General features: G+C 48.5%; 1 protein-coding gene across 1 annotated transcript; it reads left to right on the top strand.

Moving 5' to 3' along the window:
- Positions 1-1,234: 1,234 nt before the first annotated feature.
- On the top strand, positions 1,235-13,434 carry LOC129209616 (vitamin D3 hydroxylase-associated protein). Its single transcript, XM_054834287.1, has 15 exons — positions 1,235-1,783; positions 2,780-2,893; positions 3,239-3,382; positions 3,716-3,849; positions 4,180-4,386; positions 4,937-4,977; positions 5,601-5,725; positions 6,503-6,628; positions 7,372-7,469; positions 8,147-8,246; positions 8,828-8,871; positions 9,530-9,569; positions 11,699-11,807; positions 12,691-12,836; positions 13,137-13,434. The coding sequence occupies exons 1-15, from the start codon at positions 1,574-1,576 to the stop codon at positions 13,263-13,265; spliced, it is 1,767 nt and encodes a 588-aa protein (XP_054690262.1). The 5' UTR covers positions 1,235-1,573; the 3' UTR covers positions 13,266-13,434.
- The last annotated feature ends 5,421 nt before the right edge of the window (positions 13,435-18,855 follow it).

Below are 18,855 nucleotides of genomic sequence, written 5' to 3'. Positions count from 1 at the left end.
GACACCGGTGGACTGGAACCAGTAAACACTCCTCACTGGAAACCCTGAGCAAAGACCTCCAGTGAACCATGGCAAGGGACGCAACATTGAGCAGGGCCAAAGCTGCTCTGGGGACTTGAGGTTGCCAAAAAGGGCCAGCTACAGGCTGCTCCCGGCCCAGCCTGGGCAGAGGGAGGTCAGTGTGAATGGCAGCACTGAAGCTGAAGGCTGGGATGGGGCAATGAAGAGGACATCCCCACAGTCAGTGGGGAGAGGTTGGTGGCATCCATATTGAGTTGTTTGGCTTTCTGCTCTCCGTCCTGGCCAAATAGAGGATCCTCCTCGCCTTTCCAGTCAGCAGCCAGTTTCTCTAGGTCTTGCTTCTTCCCCAGACATCTTCCCTGCTGCCACAGGAACAACCCCATGGGACGTGTCTGTAACAAGCGAGGTAACATGATAGCAGCACCATCACTGGCTTTTGGTCCCCAAACAAGACCTCTTCACCAGAGAGCAATGATTACCCTGGGTAAAACCTCCTTACAAGCTCTGCTACCGTACTGCCTGGAGCAGAGCCAGCATTTCTCCAGATACAGCAATGTTGCCTTGCATCTTGGCAATGAACTTGCAGAGACATCCCCTGTTCCTTTCCTGTGGGCTTGCAGGCAGACCCTTGAGGTTTGAGAGGAGCTTAATTTTTTCAGCCCCTCCTTTCTGCACTAAGCCACAGGACAGTCCTGTGGGTGGGGAGCAAGGGGCAGCTCCTGGGGCTGGTAAGGCGATGTGGTCTGGCTCCTTCGCGTTGTGCTGGCTGGAAGATGGCTTAGAAACTGGAGAGCAGATAGGATGCTGGGCCCATCAGATGGGATTTCCCAAAAGTGCTGTCCCCAGGATCTGGGTTGCCAAAAGACTTTGAAAGGGGCTTGGCTTGAAAATGACACAGAGCAGTCATAATCCTTGAAGGCACCTTCACATAGCTCCTTCTACACTGTCTTTCCAGAGTCACGGTGTCCTCTTGCACCTTCATACTCTTGGTTCTCCTGAGGTCCCTCTTCCCCAATAGGTGCAATTTCACCCCCAGCACCATGTTCCCCAGCACAAGCAGAGCTATGTTGTCCCAGGTTCAAAAGGCTGCACATGCTGCTGCCTGAGGGACAGAGATGATGGCAGAGCACCTCTAGTTAATGGGCTTAAGTGCTAATTAATTATTAGATGTGGGTATAGCAGGGACACTCCAGACCTGGTTTTTGCAGACATTCAGCTTTCTAATCAGCTCTGTCCCCTGTGTGTAGTCAAGCGTGGCAGCAGACAGTGTCTTGGGGAGACACAGCCTTGGGGAACATCCCCCCCAAACCCAACGTGAGCTGAGCACGCTGCTTTGCAGCCTGACCCACAGTGCTTCTCGGGCAGGCAGACTCTTTCAAAGTCCATGGTCTAAAAAGTCCATTCCTGGACTTTGTTAATGCAACTCTGCTTCAGAGCTGATCTTGCACAGCAGGCAATTGCATAGTCTGCGTTCATCAGCCCTCCCTGGGAGAAGCTGGGAGACCCAGGTTTCTGTAGCTGGACTAGAACGGGAAGGACTGGGAGAGAAATCATGACCCAAAAGCAACTGTGGCAGGTCCTAGATCCATTGTGGGGAGACCCTCGCACCCTCTCGGCTCTGCTCTGCGGTTCAGCTGCAGCCATTGTGCTACTGAAATGGCTGGGGCATAGGCAGATCCAGCAGAAGATGGAGGAGGCGAGAAGGACACGGGATCTGGCCCTGCAGCGAATGGAGAAGGCAGCTCACAGGTTTAAACAAGAGGTAAGTTGGGGGAAAGTGTGTTTGGGAGGAAGGGATTGTATACTGGGTAACCAAAGAAATGGGGGAGTGATGATCAATCCCTCTTTGAATGGTGGTTAGCGTATGTGCACATTTTGGATCATCACCGATTTTTTTGAGGGTCACCACACTCCCTTATTGCAAAAAACCTTCCTATAAAAACAGCATAAAGGAAGTATTTCTTCATACAAACCTGTTGAGGGAATTCTGAGGATAAAAGATGGATCAGAGTTTGGGACCCTCTGAATCAGATCGCCACCCCGGACCTCTCTATGCCCTTTTCTCCTCATGTGTCCCTACTGCCAAGCCTTTCTTCTCCCATCCTCCTCACCTCTGCCCCTCCACAGGGACCTGTCTGCCCCATCATCCTCTGAGTACAGGGGGGGCTTCATATCTCTCCAACATCTGCACATCAGTGACCAAAAGCCATTTCCTCCTGCCCATGCCCAGGTAAAGAAGCACCTGGATTTTAGGAGGTCAGGTCCTTGGATTCAGGATTTGTCATAAATCCATAATAAATACCTACTGCTATTCTTTTCTTGGGGGGGGGAGGTTGCAAACAGCCCGCACACTTTTTTTTCCCCATGTTAATGATAAATTTTGTAAAACTTTAGCTGGTTGAATTGCTGAATTCAACACATTGTCTAGTAGAGAGAGGTGAAGGCCTGCAGGAGAGTAAACAGGGAGAGGTCAAACCTCTCGTACAGGTTCATGTAACTCTCCAGTCAAGAGGCAGTGTTCTGTGTGTTTTGGTTCTGTTTTTATGAACCAAGACTCAGCAAATTCCCCGTCAGCAAATTCCCCACTCCAGCACACGCAGTGCTATGTGGGAGGTCTGCACTTCTACAGGGAATGTCTCCTAAAATTCTCCATTCAAGGCCATTGCTGGGCAGATGTTAGAAATGGGTATTCGCAGCCTCAGCATCAGCCTTTTTGGTCATTTTTGTCCCTCTGCACCCAATTTCCTACCCTCTGTAGAACCCAGGCACCCAGGCTGAGCATGTCCTCTCGCTGACGATGGTGGAGCTGGCAGAGAAGCTGAAAGAGGGGTCACTGTCCCCAGAAAGTGTCCTCTACTCCTACATGGGCAAAGTGAGTGATACTCCCAGCATGGGAGAAATGCTGCAGGGCTCTTCTGCAGCGGGGGCTTTCAAATTGAAAAACCAGCTCATTTGCTGAGATAACCAGCAGTGCTGGGGATCACAATTTGTCAATACTGTGATGTCTGAAGGGTGGTTTATGGGCAAATAAGTAGGAGAGAGATCCAGGGCAGAAAATTATTCCAGCAAGAAACATCTAAAGTTTATAGGTAAGGTCTGAATGATGAATGCTAGTGGTTTGAGGAGATCAAATTTTCAGCTTGAAAACTCAATTTAAATACTGTTTCCTTCCTTCCATCCATTCATCTGTCTTACTGCTCTTCTCTGTTCTGGAGAGGCTTTGGAGGTGACCCAGGAGGTGAACTGCGTGGTAGACTTCATTCATGGCTGTGAGGATCAGCTCCAGAAACTGAAGAAGCAGAAGGAGAAGGGGCTGCTCTATGGCATTCCCATCAGCATCAAGGACCATATTAACTGCAAGGTACATCCATAATTCCCTTGCCTCTTGGCCTGGGGCTGGGAACAGCCCAGGATATCCCATCCTCATCAAGACTGGCTAAGAGATCCCTCTTACCAAATACTGTGGGACCAGCAAACCTGCATTTCCTCTGATGATTTTTTTTTTCCCCCCCTGCAGAAATTTCTAAGTTGCTCTGATCTGGTTTTCCCTGGGGTAGTCAGGTCCTGGTCTGCCTGTGAGAAAAGTTAGGTGGGAACATTGTCACAGGACCCATCAGGACTTATGTTTGTTATTGTCGCAGCTCCAAGCAGCATCTTCCCTGGTACCTAAAGAGCTTTGCTTCCCATCCCCAAGGGCCACGTCTCCTCTGCAGGGATGGTGAAGTTTCTGGGCCAAGTGAAGGAAGAAGACAGCGTCATCGTCCAGGTTCTGAAGAGCCAGGGGGCAGTCCCCTTCGTGAAAACCAACATCCCACAGACAATGATAAAGTAATCATGTGTTTGCCGCCATGAAATCTCTATGAGATGTGACTCTTGCTATCTGAGAGAGGGTGGGCCCACATGCACAAGCTCCCACCCTTGTCCAAGCCAATCATGCATGTTGAGTTAATTGCCTCCTCAGTTCAATCTGAAATTATTTCTCTTATATTTGATGCCTCTTTCTTCTTAAATCCAGCTGTCCCAACAAATCTACTTCATACTGATTCTTCCTGCTGGGATTAATTCCGCACTCATCCCTGCATGGATGCTCTGTGCCCTGTATTTATGGTTTGCAGATACAGAAGAACCTCACTCACCTGCCGATCTTACTCTCCCCAGCTACGATTGCAGCAACCTCATCTTCGGCCAGACGCTGAACCCTCTCAACCACCAGAAGAGCCCCGGGGGCTCCTCGGGAGGGGAGGGAGCCCTGATTGCAGGGGGAGGCTCCATCCTGGGCATCGGCTCGGACGTCGGTGGCAGCATCCGCCTGCCGTCCAGCTTCTGCGGGCTGTGCGGGCTCAAACCCACAGGAAACAGGATCAGGTACATGCCAACATCTATTCTCTTCTTCCACTCACTGTAGAGGCTGCAAAGTGTGCCCCACAGTGCATCAAAATTCACAGTAGGGTCCGTGGTTTCCAACAGGTTTCAGTTAGCACCCTAACCTGCCGGTTTCCTTGTGCCAGCTATGGCTAAGGACTCTGTTAATGACCTGTGGTGATCTCCATCTGTTAACACTGCAAAGATTTATTCTACTTTTAATGGCCCTGGCCAGGATTCTGAAAGCAAACACTACAGAGTCATCTCCTTTCCAGATGTTTTCCAGTCCTTGTTTTGCTTGTAAGAGTTTTCTGTTTATCAGAGGTGGTTTGCTCACAGATGAGGAATTAGATGCACCAGGGAAAAGAGATGATAAAAACTTTCTCTGGCCCCTAGCAGCTTACAGCCCATGGAAGTCTTCTTAGCCTAGAAAATGCCAAGTCTTTGCAGGACCTTTTTCCCTCCTAGATGTTGACTGGGGGCAAATGGAAAGTCTGCAGCTTACTTTAGCGCAAGAGCTGCTACTAATCTGCTTCTCCCATTATGTTCCTAGCAAACTGGGTGTGGTTTCTCCTATCATAGGAATGAAATCAGGTAAGTCCATCCAGATAATATATTACTAATGCCAAACCTTTGCTTGTTACATCTCCTCCTCCTGCTGAAATGCCAGCAAATGTGCCTGCTCAGTTATGTGTCCCATGACCAGTCAAAACCACTGGTCTATTAGACCAGGACCTGCCTTGTGCTATTACCTTTTTGCACCATTTATTCTGTTCTGGATGGTGGTAGGTGTTAGCTGAATCTGAGCAGAATTGAAGCAACACCCATTCGGGCAATGCAATGCGTGGCAGTGAGAAAGGTGAGATGTGCATACCAAAGGCCTGGGAAATTTCACTGAAGATGCTTCCAGGAGACTGTGCTGGCTTCAGCTGCTGCCAGGCAATGTTGCTGTTGGCAGGAGGGCTGCAGTCCGCCCTCCTCTTGAGTGGGCATCGTGCCTGCAGAAGCCTGCACCAGAAGGTCAGCCTCAGTGCATTGCCTCTGCTCTGAGACTTACAGATTGTTCCTGCTGGTCCTCCTTGCTCGCTGCTTGCACATTACACTCGTTCCCCATTCCTCTTCTCTGGCCTGACTGAAAATCATGCTGGGACCCTACCAGTAACTATGAGACAGCACCAGCCCATCTACCTGCAACGACAGGACCTTTGTGCTTGCAGTGACAGGGACGCTGGGGCCGATGGCGAGAGATGTGGACAGCCTAGCCCTCTGCATGAAGGCGCTGCTCTGTGAGGAGATGTTCCGGCTGGACCCCACTGTGCCCCCCCTCCCCTTTGATGAGGAGGTAAGGCTCAGAGGCAGTCCCATGCTTCCATTTGCCCAGCAACAAAGTGAGATCTTGGGAGATTCCTATCTGGTTTCATGTCTCAAGATAGTGAAGGGCCCGGGGAAGTAAGTGTCCTTCTGAGCAGAGGGCAGCCAGCATGAGCAGCCACAAGAAGCAGCCGCACAGCAGGGTTGGCTTGCCCTGACGAGACCTGCTGGATGCTGACCCCTTCTCAGCAATGTCCAGAACAAGCTTGTTGGCTCCATCCTGGCCCAATCCCTAAAGGGGGATTTCTCCTGATCAGAGGAATTCGCCCCTCACACCTTTAATTAGAGAGCCTGATTTAACAGTCACTGACCTAAGAAATCATTGCTCTTTGCCATTAGCTCTCTGCTTCTGCCATCTTGTTGTGTCTTTCTGGCTCAGGCCCTAGGATCCTAGGATCTTCCAGTTGTCCCTGACACCCAGACAATACAGACCTTGCTTGCCCTAGAGGAACAGCCCCTGAACTCTGTCCATAGCCAGGCATCGCAGGCACGTGGACTGTACAGGTGCTATCACACCTGCTCTCTCTCAAAGTTGGGCCGTGTTCACATGGCAGGAGGTGGGGTCAGAAAGATCATTCCAAGGACCACTGCTGCAGACCTATGTTCTGAATGACACTGCTTTCCACCAGTCCTATTGCTCCCATCATTCCTCCAACCCAGGAGACCTCAGTTGCTGCCTCCCTGAGCCCTGGGAATGGTCCAATCTTGTACGTCTCATGTGTGCAAGTGATGGCTCCTCTTCTCATAGGTTTACACCAGTTCAAAGCCACTTCGGATTGGGTATTATGAAGGAGATGGCTACTTCCAGCCCTCGCCCAGCATGAAACGGGCCATCCAGCAGACCAGAAAGCTCCTCCAGGATGCAGGCCATACGGTGGGTTTTCGTGCCTGTGGTTGCCTGGAGCTGTTATCCTGCTCCTTACAGAGTTTGGGCAAGTCACTTGCCATCTCTGCTTTTGCTGCCTATAAAACAGGCACCATCCCTCCCTGCTGCAAGGATCCTGAAGAGGAAGGCACGTGCAACAGTTTATTTCCCAAACTGAAGCGATCTTGCTTACGTTCCCGGCCTAGCAGACAGGAGAATCACCTTTAGATATCTCCAAGTCACCTTTTGTAAAGCACTGGTTTCTCCACCATGTTTGGTGTCCCCATAAATATCAAACTCACAACAGTATCTGCAATCCCTCAGCTGTTAAGCGCAGTTTGCAGATTTCTTTGTGGGTAAGTGGGAAGGGGGTTGGAGCAGTTGACCCCTCAGGGACCCCTTCTACCTGACATTATTCTGTGGTTCCACTAATGGGAATTTCTATATGGGAGTTGTTCCAGTGATGCAAATTAATTAAAAATACTTGGTGTTTTGAAGCCTCTAAAAAATGTGTGCAGCGTAGAGCCTGTGTCAGGTCACAATATGTGTTAATACATTGGGGACAGGAAAGGACAGTGGGCTGCTAACCCAGGTCCCTTTGAATATGAGGTCTTGCTGTTCTACAGCAGCAAGGAGGGCCCAAGCTTCCCACCACTTCCCAGTCACCTCACTAGTGAGGCAGGGAGGTTCACATAGGGCTCTATGAATCATTCATCTTTGTCACCTCTTGAACGTGGATGGTTTTCTTGCAGCTTGTTCCCTTTGCACCACCCAAGATTGACTACGTGGTAGATGAGCTGTTCACCAGAGGGATTTTCTCAGATGGTGCTGCTCACCTGGTGGACTGCTTGTGAGTAAAACACCCTTTTCAGTGTGGGTCATGAGACTTGGCGCTCTATAGCCAGTGGTTGCATCAAGAGTGTTTATATTCTTCTGGGTGCAAACTCAGTAATGGGCAGCAGAGGAGCAATTGCTGGAAGGATGATTTTAGCACGAGCAGCAGCTAGTTCACAAGAGCAGTTCACACATGTGGATAACACAGTAGGGTAATAAGATACCATGTGCCAGCAGTGCTGTGGCAATTACTTTTGTGTGTGATTAGTCCTTGGCGATGGGAAACATCACACATTATAGAACTTTCTACAGAGGTGTGGTGGGTTAGTCCTGGCTAGGAGTCACGCACACACCCAGACACTTGCTCACTTCAAGGTGAAACATGCCCAGGGCTGTACGTGGCCCCAGGGCTGTACATGGCCCCACCGCTGAAAAGCACTCCAGAGCCTTTATGGCACTGACAATGTAGGCAGTAAAGTACTTATTTCTTTATAACTTTTGCAGTGAACACTTACGCTTGAGCATCTAAACCCCACAAGCATCTCTTGTTTCAGTGTTTCAGATTGAAACAGGTAGATTTTGTCTTCTAGCAACTCCCCGCTAAGACAAACCCTGCTCTGGAAACAGCACTGCTGTTGCTGTAGCTCTGGCACAGGTGGCTTGTCCTGACTTCTTCACTCTCTGCCCTTCCAGCAAAGGAGACATCGTGGATCCCAACCTCAAATCCCAGTTCAATACTTACAGGCTTCCTACTCTGGTGAAGAGGATCTTGGCTATCATTTTGAAACCCATAGTAAGTGTGTGGACATGTTTCACCTGTGTTATAGGAAATTTGCAAGGCGGGGAAGTTTCCGTGTGCAGGGAGGTAGGCTGCTCCCCTCTGGGAGTGCTTTGTGCTTCATGTTAAGTGCCTGATAGGCTCCATAGTGAAATACACTTAAATACGCTTAGTCCCTAAACCCAGGCTGAACTTATCAAGTGGGTCTGATAAGTAGATCTGATTGAGTGGATCTTTTTGTGGGAGCTTTGCATGGGGAGGTCGAAATATCATCTGTTCTCAGGAACCCACGAGCCATACAGCTCATCCAGCAATGGGTCCCAAGAGAATGGATATCGCTAGCAAGGATCTAAACAGCATCCCCACATCCAGAAGATGCTTTCCAGGGCTAGCAGTGTGATCTAGAGGGCATGGGTGGTTGTGATTAAATTATGAAGTAATGTGGGAGTAAAACCACTTTATTGGATACCACACCTACTCTTCAGAGCAACTTCTGCTCAGGCAAGAAGTGTGCCCAAAATGCAATGACATGGTAGCCAGCTATTTCAGCTGCATTGTTGTTGACTAATCGCAGGTTTTTCTTTTCCCTCCAAAAGTACCCACGAATCGCTCGAGATCTCAGCGCTCTCTGCGGAGTGGGGTAAGACGCACTGAAGTAGCTCTCGAGAAAGGGGATGCACGTGGATGCGTCCACCGATTCATGCAGGTAGATGCCAGCTCGCTGTGCGAAGCCTTGTCACAGGGCTGTGCAGCACAGGCTGAGCCAGATCAATATGTGCTGCCTCAGCACCACCTGGGCTTAGCACAGTGTTATCTGGGGCTATGCATCCAGAGATTATTTTAAGAGCTCAAGGATCCTCATCATGGCAGGACTAGGATGTCTCCAGGAAGATCAGCACAGACAGATACGGGCTACTTTCCCCGTCAGGTGGATTCTGGTACCCAGAGCATCATATGCCAAGTTAATGCAGAGGTCTCTGCACATGGGCGCAGTGTGGTGTGAAGTACCTGCCCCTCCAAAAGACAGAGATACACCAAACCCGGAGCAAGTGAATTTAGAAGACTGCCACAATCTTTGTCTTGGTGCCACAGCACCTGGACACGGTGGCATGCTTTTAGCATCAGCTCTTTTGATGTACCTGTAAGCACATGTGAACCCAGTGGAATCAGCTGGGTGATCCTATAGCTTGTTCCCAGAAGGATCACGTGGTTTCCATAACAATGGGCTGTCTGTGCATTTTGTTAATTGTTTTCTGTTGCCACAGTCCCAAAGCTGATTAATTCTGCCACCTTTCCAGGTCTGCCAAACACCTCTGGGATCAGCATGGAGCAGTGGCGGTAATGTGGTATTATTTTTTTCTCCCTCTTACTAAATATAGTGAGAGATTCCCAAAGTTTCTTAGCAATTGCTTTGAGCTCTGTGATGGATTTGGGGTAGGAAATGGATCATGTGAAAATAAAGCAGCTGGGTTTTTCTTTGAAAGTCAAGCTTTGCAAGGAGCAATAACAACTCAGGGCAATAGATGTTCATTTGGCAGACTCTGCTTACTACAGGATGGGGAGGAAAGATTATCCTTTGCCTTGCATTTTCTAAGCAGAAATAGCATAAGAACAGCCACTACAGATGAGGCTTCATTTCTTCTTCTTTCCATTTCTTGGTGCAAATCCTTCATTTCAGACATTAGGTGTTATTGTCACTAGCTAAGACCATGCTTGAACTATCAAGCAGAAACCTTAGGAATCAAAAATTGTAGTTGTGAACTCTTTGGTTTAGGTGGATTTTGTAGGAGTTCATCTGGGATCAGGAACATAGGACAGCATGCATTCTCCTGGGCAACTGAGTCCAGTGCTGCCCACAAACTGATCAGGTTCCTCTTTAAAACCAGTTCAGTTTTATGTTTGCATTTGTTTTTATTGGCCAGCTCCTGTCCTCCCTGCTCTGATGGTTGGAAACTTTCACATTTCCCGTCTGTTTATTCACTTCCAGTTTATCCTCATTTTATTCCTGTCCTTGAGCTTAAGTAGCGTCTCTCCTCTCTGGTATGTTCCACTGCCGCCCTTGTCCTTCATCTATTTATAGAGAGCAATTGTATCCCTTTCCAGCTGGTGTTTTGCAAGGCTGAAGAAGCCAAGCTGTTTTGGTGTCCTCCCACAAGGCAGGATCCGTGTTCCCTGGGACACCCTCACAACCCTCCCCGAGAAGAAACGTGTCCCCAGCCTGCACCACGCAGCCTCCATCAGTGCCAGTCACTCGATGGACTTGCACACTCACTTGCAGCAGGTCTAGGGCAGAGAAAAACTCCTACAAACCTGCCTGGTCACTGGGCTGATGGGAGTGTTTGGAAGGAAAATGGTGGGGTTTTGGGTTTTTTTGGTGAAAACAGATTCCTCCTCCCCCCTCAAAAAAAAAAAAAAAAAAAAACAACCGAAAAGAAAACTCAAAACTGTTTGTCAACCTCAGAGATATTTTGGATTGTTTTTGTTCAGTGAAACCATATTCACATTTTTTTTCATCTACATCAAACAAAAGCTGATTCAAAACTTTTGGCTAGCAACCAGCTTTTCTCTCAGAAAAAAAAAAAATCAGGTTACATGGACTTTATTTCCTGGAAACCCATCTCATTTGTTGAACTTCTAGCAGGAAGGATGTCAGACTGCAGATGAAAATTGAGGTCAGACTAATAAACAAACTTTTGTAACACATGTGGAAGACCCTTAAAGAAAACTTGGGTAAGAGAGTTGTGCAGAAGAGGGGCTGGACCATGGGATAAATGTGTCCCTATAGCCAGAAGATGGCTGCAGAAGCAGCCATACTGTGGTCCCTCCCTGTCTATTTACTAAGACAAAGTAGAACAGCTCTTTGGGGATGGATTAATTCATTGCCTGACGTTCAGCAAAGCTGCGGAAAACCAAAATACAAATCTAGATCTCTCTTGGAAGCATCGTACGAGTCTGAAGCTGTGCCTCCTGCATTTTGGGGGGAAGACCTCGGGCTTGCCTAGCTGTCTGTTGCTGCTTCTTTTTCTTACCTGTATCCTGATGCAGAATGAAGAAGGTTTTGTGAAAATATTTTTAATTAATGTCTTCTAGATTCTTCTACCAAAATAACCAAAGCTTTCAGGAAATTTGACTTTTTAGTCAGCTAGACATAATTCTTCAAACTCTTGTTGATCTCCAATAAAATTCAAAGACAAAACTGTTCACAGGAAGGACTGGGTTAATACTCAAAGAAATCAACTCTGACACGCTCTCCTAGTATTAGTGTCTAGGTCTGGGCAGCACATGGTATTCTGGGAGGAAACCTAAAGGTGGAAGAATCCGTCGGCTCTTTCAAAGCACAGCTCAATTTTTATTTGATTTTTCAGTTGTATCCAAGAAGGTTTTTTTCCTCCTTTTCCTATGCTGTAGGCATTGATCTGCCACTGCTGTCAGACATTGTTTGTCATCTCCTCTGTCTTTCCCTCTAGGTTTACTGCACTGAATTCATTGCTAAATGGAGGAAGCTAAGGCTGGATGTGATTCTTTGTCCCGTGCTGGGGCCAGCCTTTAACCATGGCTATGCTGGAAAACTATTTGGTAATCTCCATTGAGATGTCTCTGGATGCATCCATGGTGGTGTTTGTGGGCAGAGCTGGAGCAAGATGTTTTGGTCTCTTGGACATTCCCCAAACCATGTGTGGTGCCTAGTCTTTCCTCTGGGGAAGAAAGCAAAGGAGAGGTCTCCTCTGGGTGGGTCTTCTCATACCCTCACCTCATCTGAGCTGCAGGTGTTTGGATTATTATGGGGCAGCAATTAGTGGCACATCTGTCCCCGTCACTCCTGGGTGAGTTTTCCCTGTATTGTCTGTCCTGTAGAAAGCCCAAGAGCTACTCTTTCACCAGAGAGTAGCTGTGAGAATAGTTGTCAGAGGGGTGGTAGACCTCAGCATAAGGCTGGGCTCTTCTGAATGTGGCCATCTTACATTTCCCAAGACTTTGCAAATAGCAGAAAGGCTCTGTTGCCTGTGACTTGCAGAAAGAAGCAATTTTTTATAGCTTCCAACAAACAGTCAGGGTCCTCCACCTCTCTAGCAACAGTTCTTTGGGATCCAAAATCCCCAAGACGGTGTTACAGAGCTCGACATCTGGATTATCTTGAGCAGATGGCTGGGATTTTTCCCTGGGGTATGGGAGACACAGATACAGACTCTGTGATCAAACGCTCATATGTGTCTCTCCTGGAGCAGATAACCTCCACCTGACTGACAGATGAAGGCATGGGGCTTTTTGGTCTCAGCAGCCATGCAGCCCACAAACCATCCTACCAAAAGTCCCTTTGAAGGCAGTAGGGTTTCACAGTCTTTTCAGGTCCAGCAACTCCAGACCACAATTCCTGCAACCCAAATTATCATCCAAAAGTTACTGCTGGCCCAGCACACTAAATTGTGCCATTTTTCATGCTTAGTGTGATCTTTTCCAGCTGCGACCTCCTATACCAATTTATACAATGTCTTAAACTTCCCTGCTGGGGTGGTGCCGGTCAGCACGGTCACAAGAGCTGACGAAGAAGAACTGAAGCACTACCGAGGGCACTATGGGGACCCTTGGGATAAGAGGCTGAAAGAGGTCAGTGGGGAAAGAGCTTAAGTCTTAGCAGAAAGCTATGACTGGCACAGTGACACCACTGGCACGTTGTCCTAAGGCTTCTCTCCATCTCCTGATGAGAGTGGGAGCTTGTTTACTAATGCAGTTGCATATACCATGTTTCCACCCTGAATGTGGTGCAGCTAGGCTGGTGTACGCCAGCCTGATGTCTATCCCCTTGCATGTCTTCCTTTTGCCCCTCTTCCCATAATGTCAAAAGACAGCATTCCCTCGTGTGTCTCCCCCGGTGCTCTGACTTAACACCGTGTTTAATTTTTGCAGGCTGTGGAAGGAGCTGTGGGGCTGCCAGTGGCCGTCCAATGCGTGGCTCTGCCATGGCAGGAGGAGCTTTGCCTTCGGTTCATGAAGGAGGTGGAGACGCTTACCCATGGCACAAAGAGAAATGTGTGATTTCTTGGAACCTGCCTTCACTATGATGACTTTTCATTCCCTGCCCTTCACTCCAGCCACCTTCTACCTGATGCACAAAGCAAAGTAGATAGTGACCTGCAGACTCTGAACCACTGTTTTCAATAAACTGGCAATAAATGCTGTTTAAAATTAGTCAGCAAAAATCTCATCTCTGCCAAAACTGCCCTTCTTTGTTAGAGTTAAATTGAGTCAAAAAAAACAAAAGAAAGGAATGAGAGTTAATGCTGGACCAGAGTCCACTAACTATAGTGTAATGATACCTGTTGCATGACATGACACCAAAGAGCTGTTTGGCCCAATATTTTACTTCCAACAGTGGGCAGGAGCAGATGTTTGTCGGAGAGTATAACCTAGTAAGTGCAGGATTCCCCCTCTGGCTGCGCCATTGGTTGGCTAAGAGGCTTTTTGGCAAAGACTTGCAGTCAGCCCATCATTTTTAATAGCTGCTAAGAAAGCTCTCCTTCATGAACTTGTTGGGCCCCTTCCTGAACTCATTTACTCTCTTGATCTTCACACCAAACAGTGGCAGTGGGTTCTGCAGTTTAATTGTGCAGTAAGTAGTGGAAAGCTTAATTTTCTTTCTCTCAGCATAAGCTGTGAGGAAATGGTAAATGGTCTGCCTTTTTGCCTTCACTCTGGTTCCTCGTTGTTTCTTCCAGTTAAGCAACGGGAAAAGAAGGTTGCTTGAGGGCTGGGTTGGTTTGGTTTTCTTTTATTGCCTATAAGCACTTGAGGAAAATGTGAGTTTAAGCATTTCTGTGGCTATGTTTAGACTATTCGCACTGTTTGGTGCTTCCAGTGTCACCGTGACAATTGTGTGCTGTTTCTCAACCTGTCCTTTGCTCTCAAGGTGGAGGAAGAGGTGGTGGTGATGGAGGAGACCAAAATGCTTTGAATAAGCAAGTGTGCCTTGAGAAAAGGCATCGTTAGTGGTGATCCATGCCTTCTCCAGGCACTGGGGCTGGAGCCAGTGTTTCCCCAACAGGAAGAGACCCCCACAGGGCCAAGGAGTGACACTGCTGTTGTTATTTATCTGCCTCCCTGGGGCTGCGCAGGGATGCTGCAGTCATCCAGCAGCTTCCCGCGGTCACAGGCAGGTCTGAGTCACAGAGTGAGTCCTGACTCCTCAGCTTGACTCATCATCCTCCGTTCAGCACAGAGCAAGGAGAAGATCCATAGCACAGCCCTGCTCCCAGAAGATGCCCTGCCTCTGCAAGATTGCTGCTGGGCGGCACCAGCCACAGAGCTCCTGCCTGATGGGAGTCTGCCAAATTACAGTGGCTCTCTCTGACCAGGAGCAAAGGATTTTTAGCTGTCTTCTCACAGGGAAGGTGGGAGCTCACCATTAAACAGGTAACCTGTCCAGGTAGTATTCCTGGTTAGGAAGAGCACAGGGAGACGTTGTTTTGCAAGGAAAGAGCAGTGCCCTTTGCCCCTGTACCCCTCCATGTCTTTGCAAGTCTGAGTGAAGTGAAAGGGTCCTGTTTCTAAAAGGAATTTCCCCATGCATACTTGCGCTCTGCATTCCAGCTGCACTTTGTGGGTGGCTCTGGAAGGGATTTGCTGTTCCTCCCACTCTCCCCTCTCCTGCCTCCAGCCAATCATTAGATCTCAGGATCCCACAGCATTGGCTCCCAGGACCCAGCACCCAAAGGGAAGTCTTCACTACGATCCAACAGATACCGAAGCAGAATGCATGGGTGCTTTCAGCCGTGGTCTGCAGCTCAGCCAGAGCTTTCCTGGCGCTGCGTGGATGAGGTGGAGACAGGTGCAGGAAAAGATGGAAGAGGCATCAGGGAGACAAGATACAGGTTTGGACCAGATGTAGGGGTCTGTTTAGGAATTTAAAGAGCAACTAAGATCCTCGGCTTGGCAGAGAGCAAAGCACCTTCCTGAGTAAAACTCAGGGTCCTTCTCAAGACAGGTTGTCCATTATGTCAGTTGGCATTGCTGCAAGAACATGGGGGGAAAGTGGAGAGGGCAACGCTGAGAGCAGTCTGGTGAGCTCGGGCGCTGAACCTCAAGGAGGGAAAGACCTTTCGTAGGGCATAACTTTAGGTTTGCAGGAGAGTTCTTCCTCCAGCCTTCCCCCGGGCTGGCGAGAAGATGTCAGCTCCTTCCCACACCCACCGGCACAGCGTCGCTGTGTTTCGAACGCTTCTGTGGCCCCTTCACCATAAGCTGTTGGCTCAGGCTGTGCAGCCCTCGGAGACCTGCACTGTGTGTTTACAGAGCACTCGTCCAGCCGCCGGGCACTGACCGAAGTCCAGGCTTTCTTCTGTCTCGGGGAATTAGGTAGTAATGCTGCTTGGGCCAAAAGGGCTTTATTTACGCTTGATTCTCTCATCTCTAACACAATATCCTGGTTGTGGTCTTTGGTAATTTTTCCTCCTTCTGATTTTACTAAGAATTTAAGTCTGTTCTCCTCACCCCATATTTCGTTCTGCAGCCAGATAAGTAGCTGAGCGACGTTGACAGGTTGAGTCATCAGACAATCTGGTCTTTTTATTTGCTTTTACCTTATGTTGCAGGGATTTTTTTCTTTAGTTTGCAGGCTAGGCTTTGTATAGCCACAACATCAAGAGCAAATAAAACTCTCCAGCAGAACCAATACCAGCAGAACATGAGTTGTTAGGACAGGTCAATCGGCCTCATAATATTTGAAGCAAAGGGAGCTCCCTGGTGTCACAGAAAGTGGCAGAGGGCATTAGGGACAGACACCAGTGCCCCCAGGGTCCCAGACTTTCATTTCAACAAGTTTCAAGGGAGGAGGTAGTTGAAGTAGCTAAAAGCAACTGTTTAGAAAAAAATAGGTGAAATGAAACACATTAACATAGCAAGGCTCACCCTTGAAACACAAAAAATGGAAAATGCAAGAATTAGGGTTGGTTCATCTTTCACTCTGAAACAGCTGTTAGCTGCACAAATCCTTTTATCTCCAAACACAGCCTCAATCTGCTCTTTTTCTTTTTTTTTTCTTCTTTTTGTCTGTTTTTTTTTTTCCCCCTTGTAACTGTTGTGCTACTTTGCTCTCAAATCACCTGGCTCCTCCCCTGCCCTGCTTGCCCATGGTGAGACCAGTACTTCCCACTGCAAGCTTTGTGCCCAGCCATGGAGCAGCTGGAACATCCCAGTCCTTCACCATCAGGGCACTGAGGTCTCCGCTGTTACTCGGTGGGGTCAGACCTGTGCAAGACACCAGGTGTGACGGAAGAAGTAGGAATGTTCCTGTACTTCTGGTGAAGAACTAACAGCTCTCTGCAGCATCTTTGCTGATGGTGTCTCTACCTTGCCGGAGAGGTTGTGAGTAGGATCCGTACAAGCCACTTGGTTATGGAAAGGCCCAAGGAAAATAGTGGAACACCCACAGAAGTGGGAAGGATGTAGGGATGGTCAGGAGAGAAAGCAGCCCCTGCTGTCAGAGGTGTGAGGGTTGGTATGGGAGGTTTCTCTCCCCATCCTATTGCAATTTATTTAGGGAGAGCCAGCGGGGTCCTGGCTTAGCAACATGAAAAAGGGTTGATAGAAGCAGACCCTCACCTCTCAACTGATGTTGTCGGTTGTTGGAAAGGTGCAGATTAAGTAGTGGCAAGTTTCTTACCAGCTGTTATGTTGTGTGAGCGTTGGTGGAGTTGGAGTGTAATTGAGGAAAGTTTCATGCTTCCAATAGATATTCCAGGCTGAAATGAGTCAGAAACTGGAGAGTTCCCAGAAAATACTTATTCAGCCCTCTGAGCCAACTGGAACAACTTTACCAGAGGGGAGCAGCCCATTTCACTGTGATTTCAGCTTTTTGTCAAATGTCTTTAAAATTCTTTCAGAGCAGCATAGTTAACATATCTTGCTTTGTAAACTGTTTTGAATAAGTGCATCAATGTTTGGTTCCAAAAACAGGATCATGAGATACAACTGTCAGAATTTATTCTTTGTCATTTTAATCAAAATGGAGTCAAAGTGTACTTAAAAATAATTATTACCAATTTAGAGGGAAGATAGTTTATGGAAAATTTCTGTCAAAACCCAGCCTGCTTGAGAGCTGAAGGCATTGATGACGTTAAGTCGGTGCAGTTTTGGGTTTGCAAGCAAAGACGGTGCAGCTCTTGCTGGAGACAGGAGTGGACTGTCTGAGTTGGTGTAACTGCCTGTTTGCTGCGATGGCCCACAGTGAAGGAGATGTCGTGGATGCCACAATGGTATCCCAGACCAGCTGCTACAGGCTGACTCTTGTCAAAAGGGTCGAGGCTTTAACTCCAGTGGTGAGTTTGATCTTGGACCTGGATCCTTTCGGGCGAGAAAAACATTGCACTTGGCCTTGGTTGTTTAGTGCACAGCAGTGCAATATGGAGTGAACACTGACCTGTGAGTCAGATGGGTCTGTCTCCTCTGCTATGGACTTGAGATTTGACTTGGGGCACCACTTGCTTCCCTGCCTCGGTTTCCCCATGGGGACAGTGGTCTCTTCTTAGCACAGTTTTCTCCCAAGCACCACTTTGCTCCCCTTTGCCTAGATGTGGGTCCACACAAAGCCACCCACCGTGACGCAGCCCATCCGCCTCCGTGTAGCTGCTCCCCTCCGTGGCAGGGACTCTTTAATTTCATATGGCTCTTGGATTACCTCAGCAGGTCTGCTCGGAGGGTGCAAAACAGGCTCAGATTTTTCATCCCGGTCCTGAGGGTGGATTCAACCTTCACTGCCTACATCACTCCCCGCTGCCTGTGTCCCTGCTGCAGGCTGTGGTAGGAGCCGCGGGGCTGCCCGTGGCCGTGACGTGCGTGGCAGGAGGGGCCATACCTCTGGTTCATGAAGGACGTGGAGATGCTCGCATATTGATAGGGAAAGAAGCTTCCTCAGCAGCATCCGGCCACCTGGAAATGCAGCTGTGCCTGCTGATAAATCTGCCCTTTGAAAGGCCAGGTGGGTCCAGACACAGCTGACTGTCTCCATTAAACATTTGCCAAGCGTCTAAAGGTCAGGGTCGGAGCACAGCATGGATTGGAGCTGGATGGGCTGCAGGCACGGCCCCATGCCACTGCTCTCCTAAACCCAGCAGTGCCTGTGCCGAGGAGGCACCCTCTGAGAAGGGTACCACTGAAAGGGAATACAGTAAGAGGCCAGCTTCATTTGTTACCATGCAGCTAATTGCTGTCAGCTCCAGACTGTTTCTCAGAGGATGCCAAAGCCAATATTTTTCAGAGTGCTTCATAAATTTCCCCAGTTAAGAACAAAGAGAAGAACATGCTTTACCGACACAAATGGTTACAGAAAACAACGGTGAACTTTTATAACCACTAAGAAAGGACATGACAATGGATGAAAAAATCAAGCATTAGAGGACTACCTAGCCCTGATGGGAGGAGGCTCTTCACCTTCCTCTCCGTATCCAGTTCCACACTCTGTTGGAGGAGGATCAGGTTGTGGGCCTCTGGCCATAAAGTGCAACCTTGCAAAATTTTGCAATGCACAATCTAGCTGCCCAAAGAACCTTTTGCAAGGTGGAACTCATAGGTTCCCATAGGAACACATCATCAAAAAGCAGCAGAGATGATCACAGATAGACCATGGCATTTG

The sequence above is a fragment of the Grus americana genome, chromosome 8, assembly GCF_028858705.1.
Source record: "Grus americana isolate bGruAme1 chromosome 8, bGruAme1.mat, whole genome shotgun sequence".
In the NCBI taxonomy this organism is placed as follows: Eukaryota; Metazoa; Chordata; class Aves; order Gruiformes; family Gruidae; genus Grus; species Grus americana.
The sequence above is the reverse complement of the archived record's forward strand: the minus strand, read 5'-3'. Positions and strand labels throughout refer to the sequence as shown.

Bases quoted from the DNA above. Each gene is read 5' to 3' on its own strand.
- LOC129209616 (XM_054834287.1), top strand. From the start codon at position 1,574: ATGACCCAAAAGCAACTGTGGCAGGTCCTAGATCCATTGTGGGGAGAC. The intron at 4,387-4,936 runs GTACATGCCAAC...TTATGTTCCTAG, and splicing joins CCCACAGGAAACAGGATCAG to CAAACTGGGTGTGGTTTCTC. The intron at 8,247-8,827 runs GTAAGTGTGTGG...TCCCTCCAAAAG, and splicing joins CTATCATTTTGAAACCCATA to TACCCACGAATCGCTCGAGA.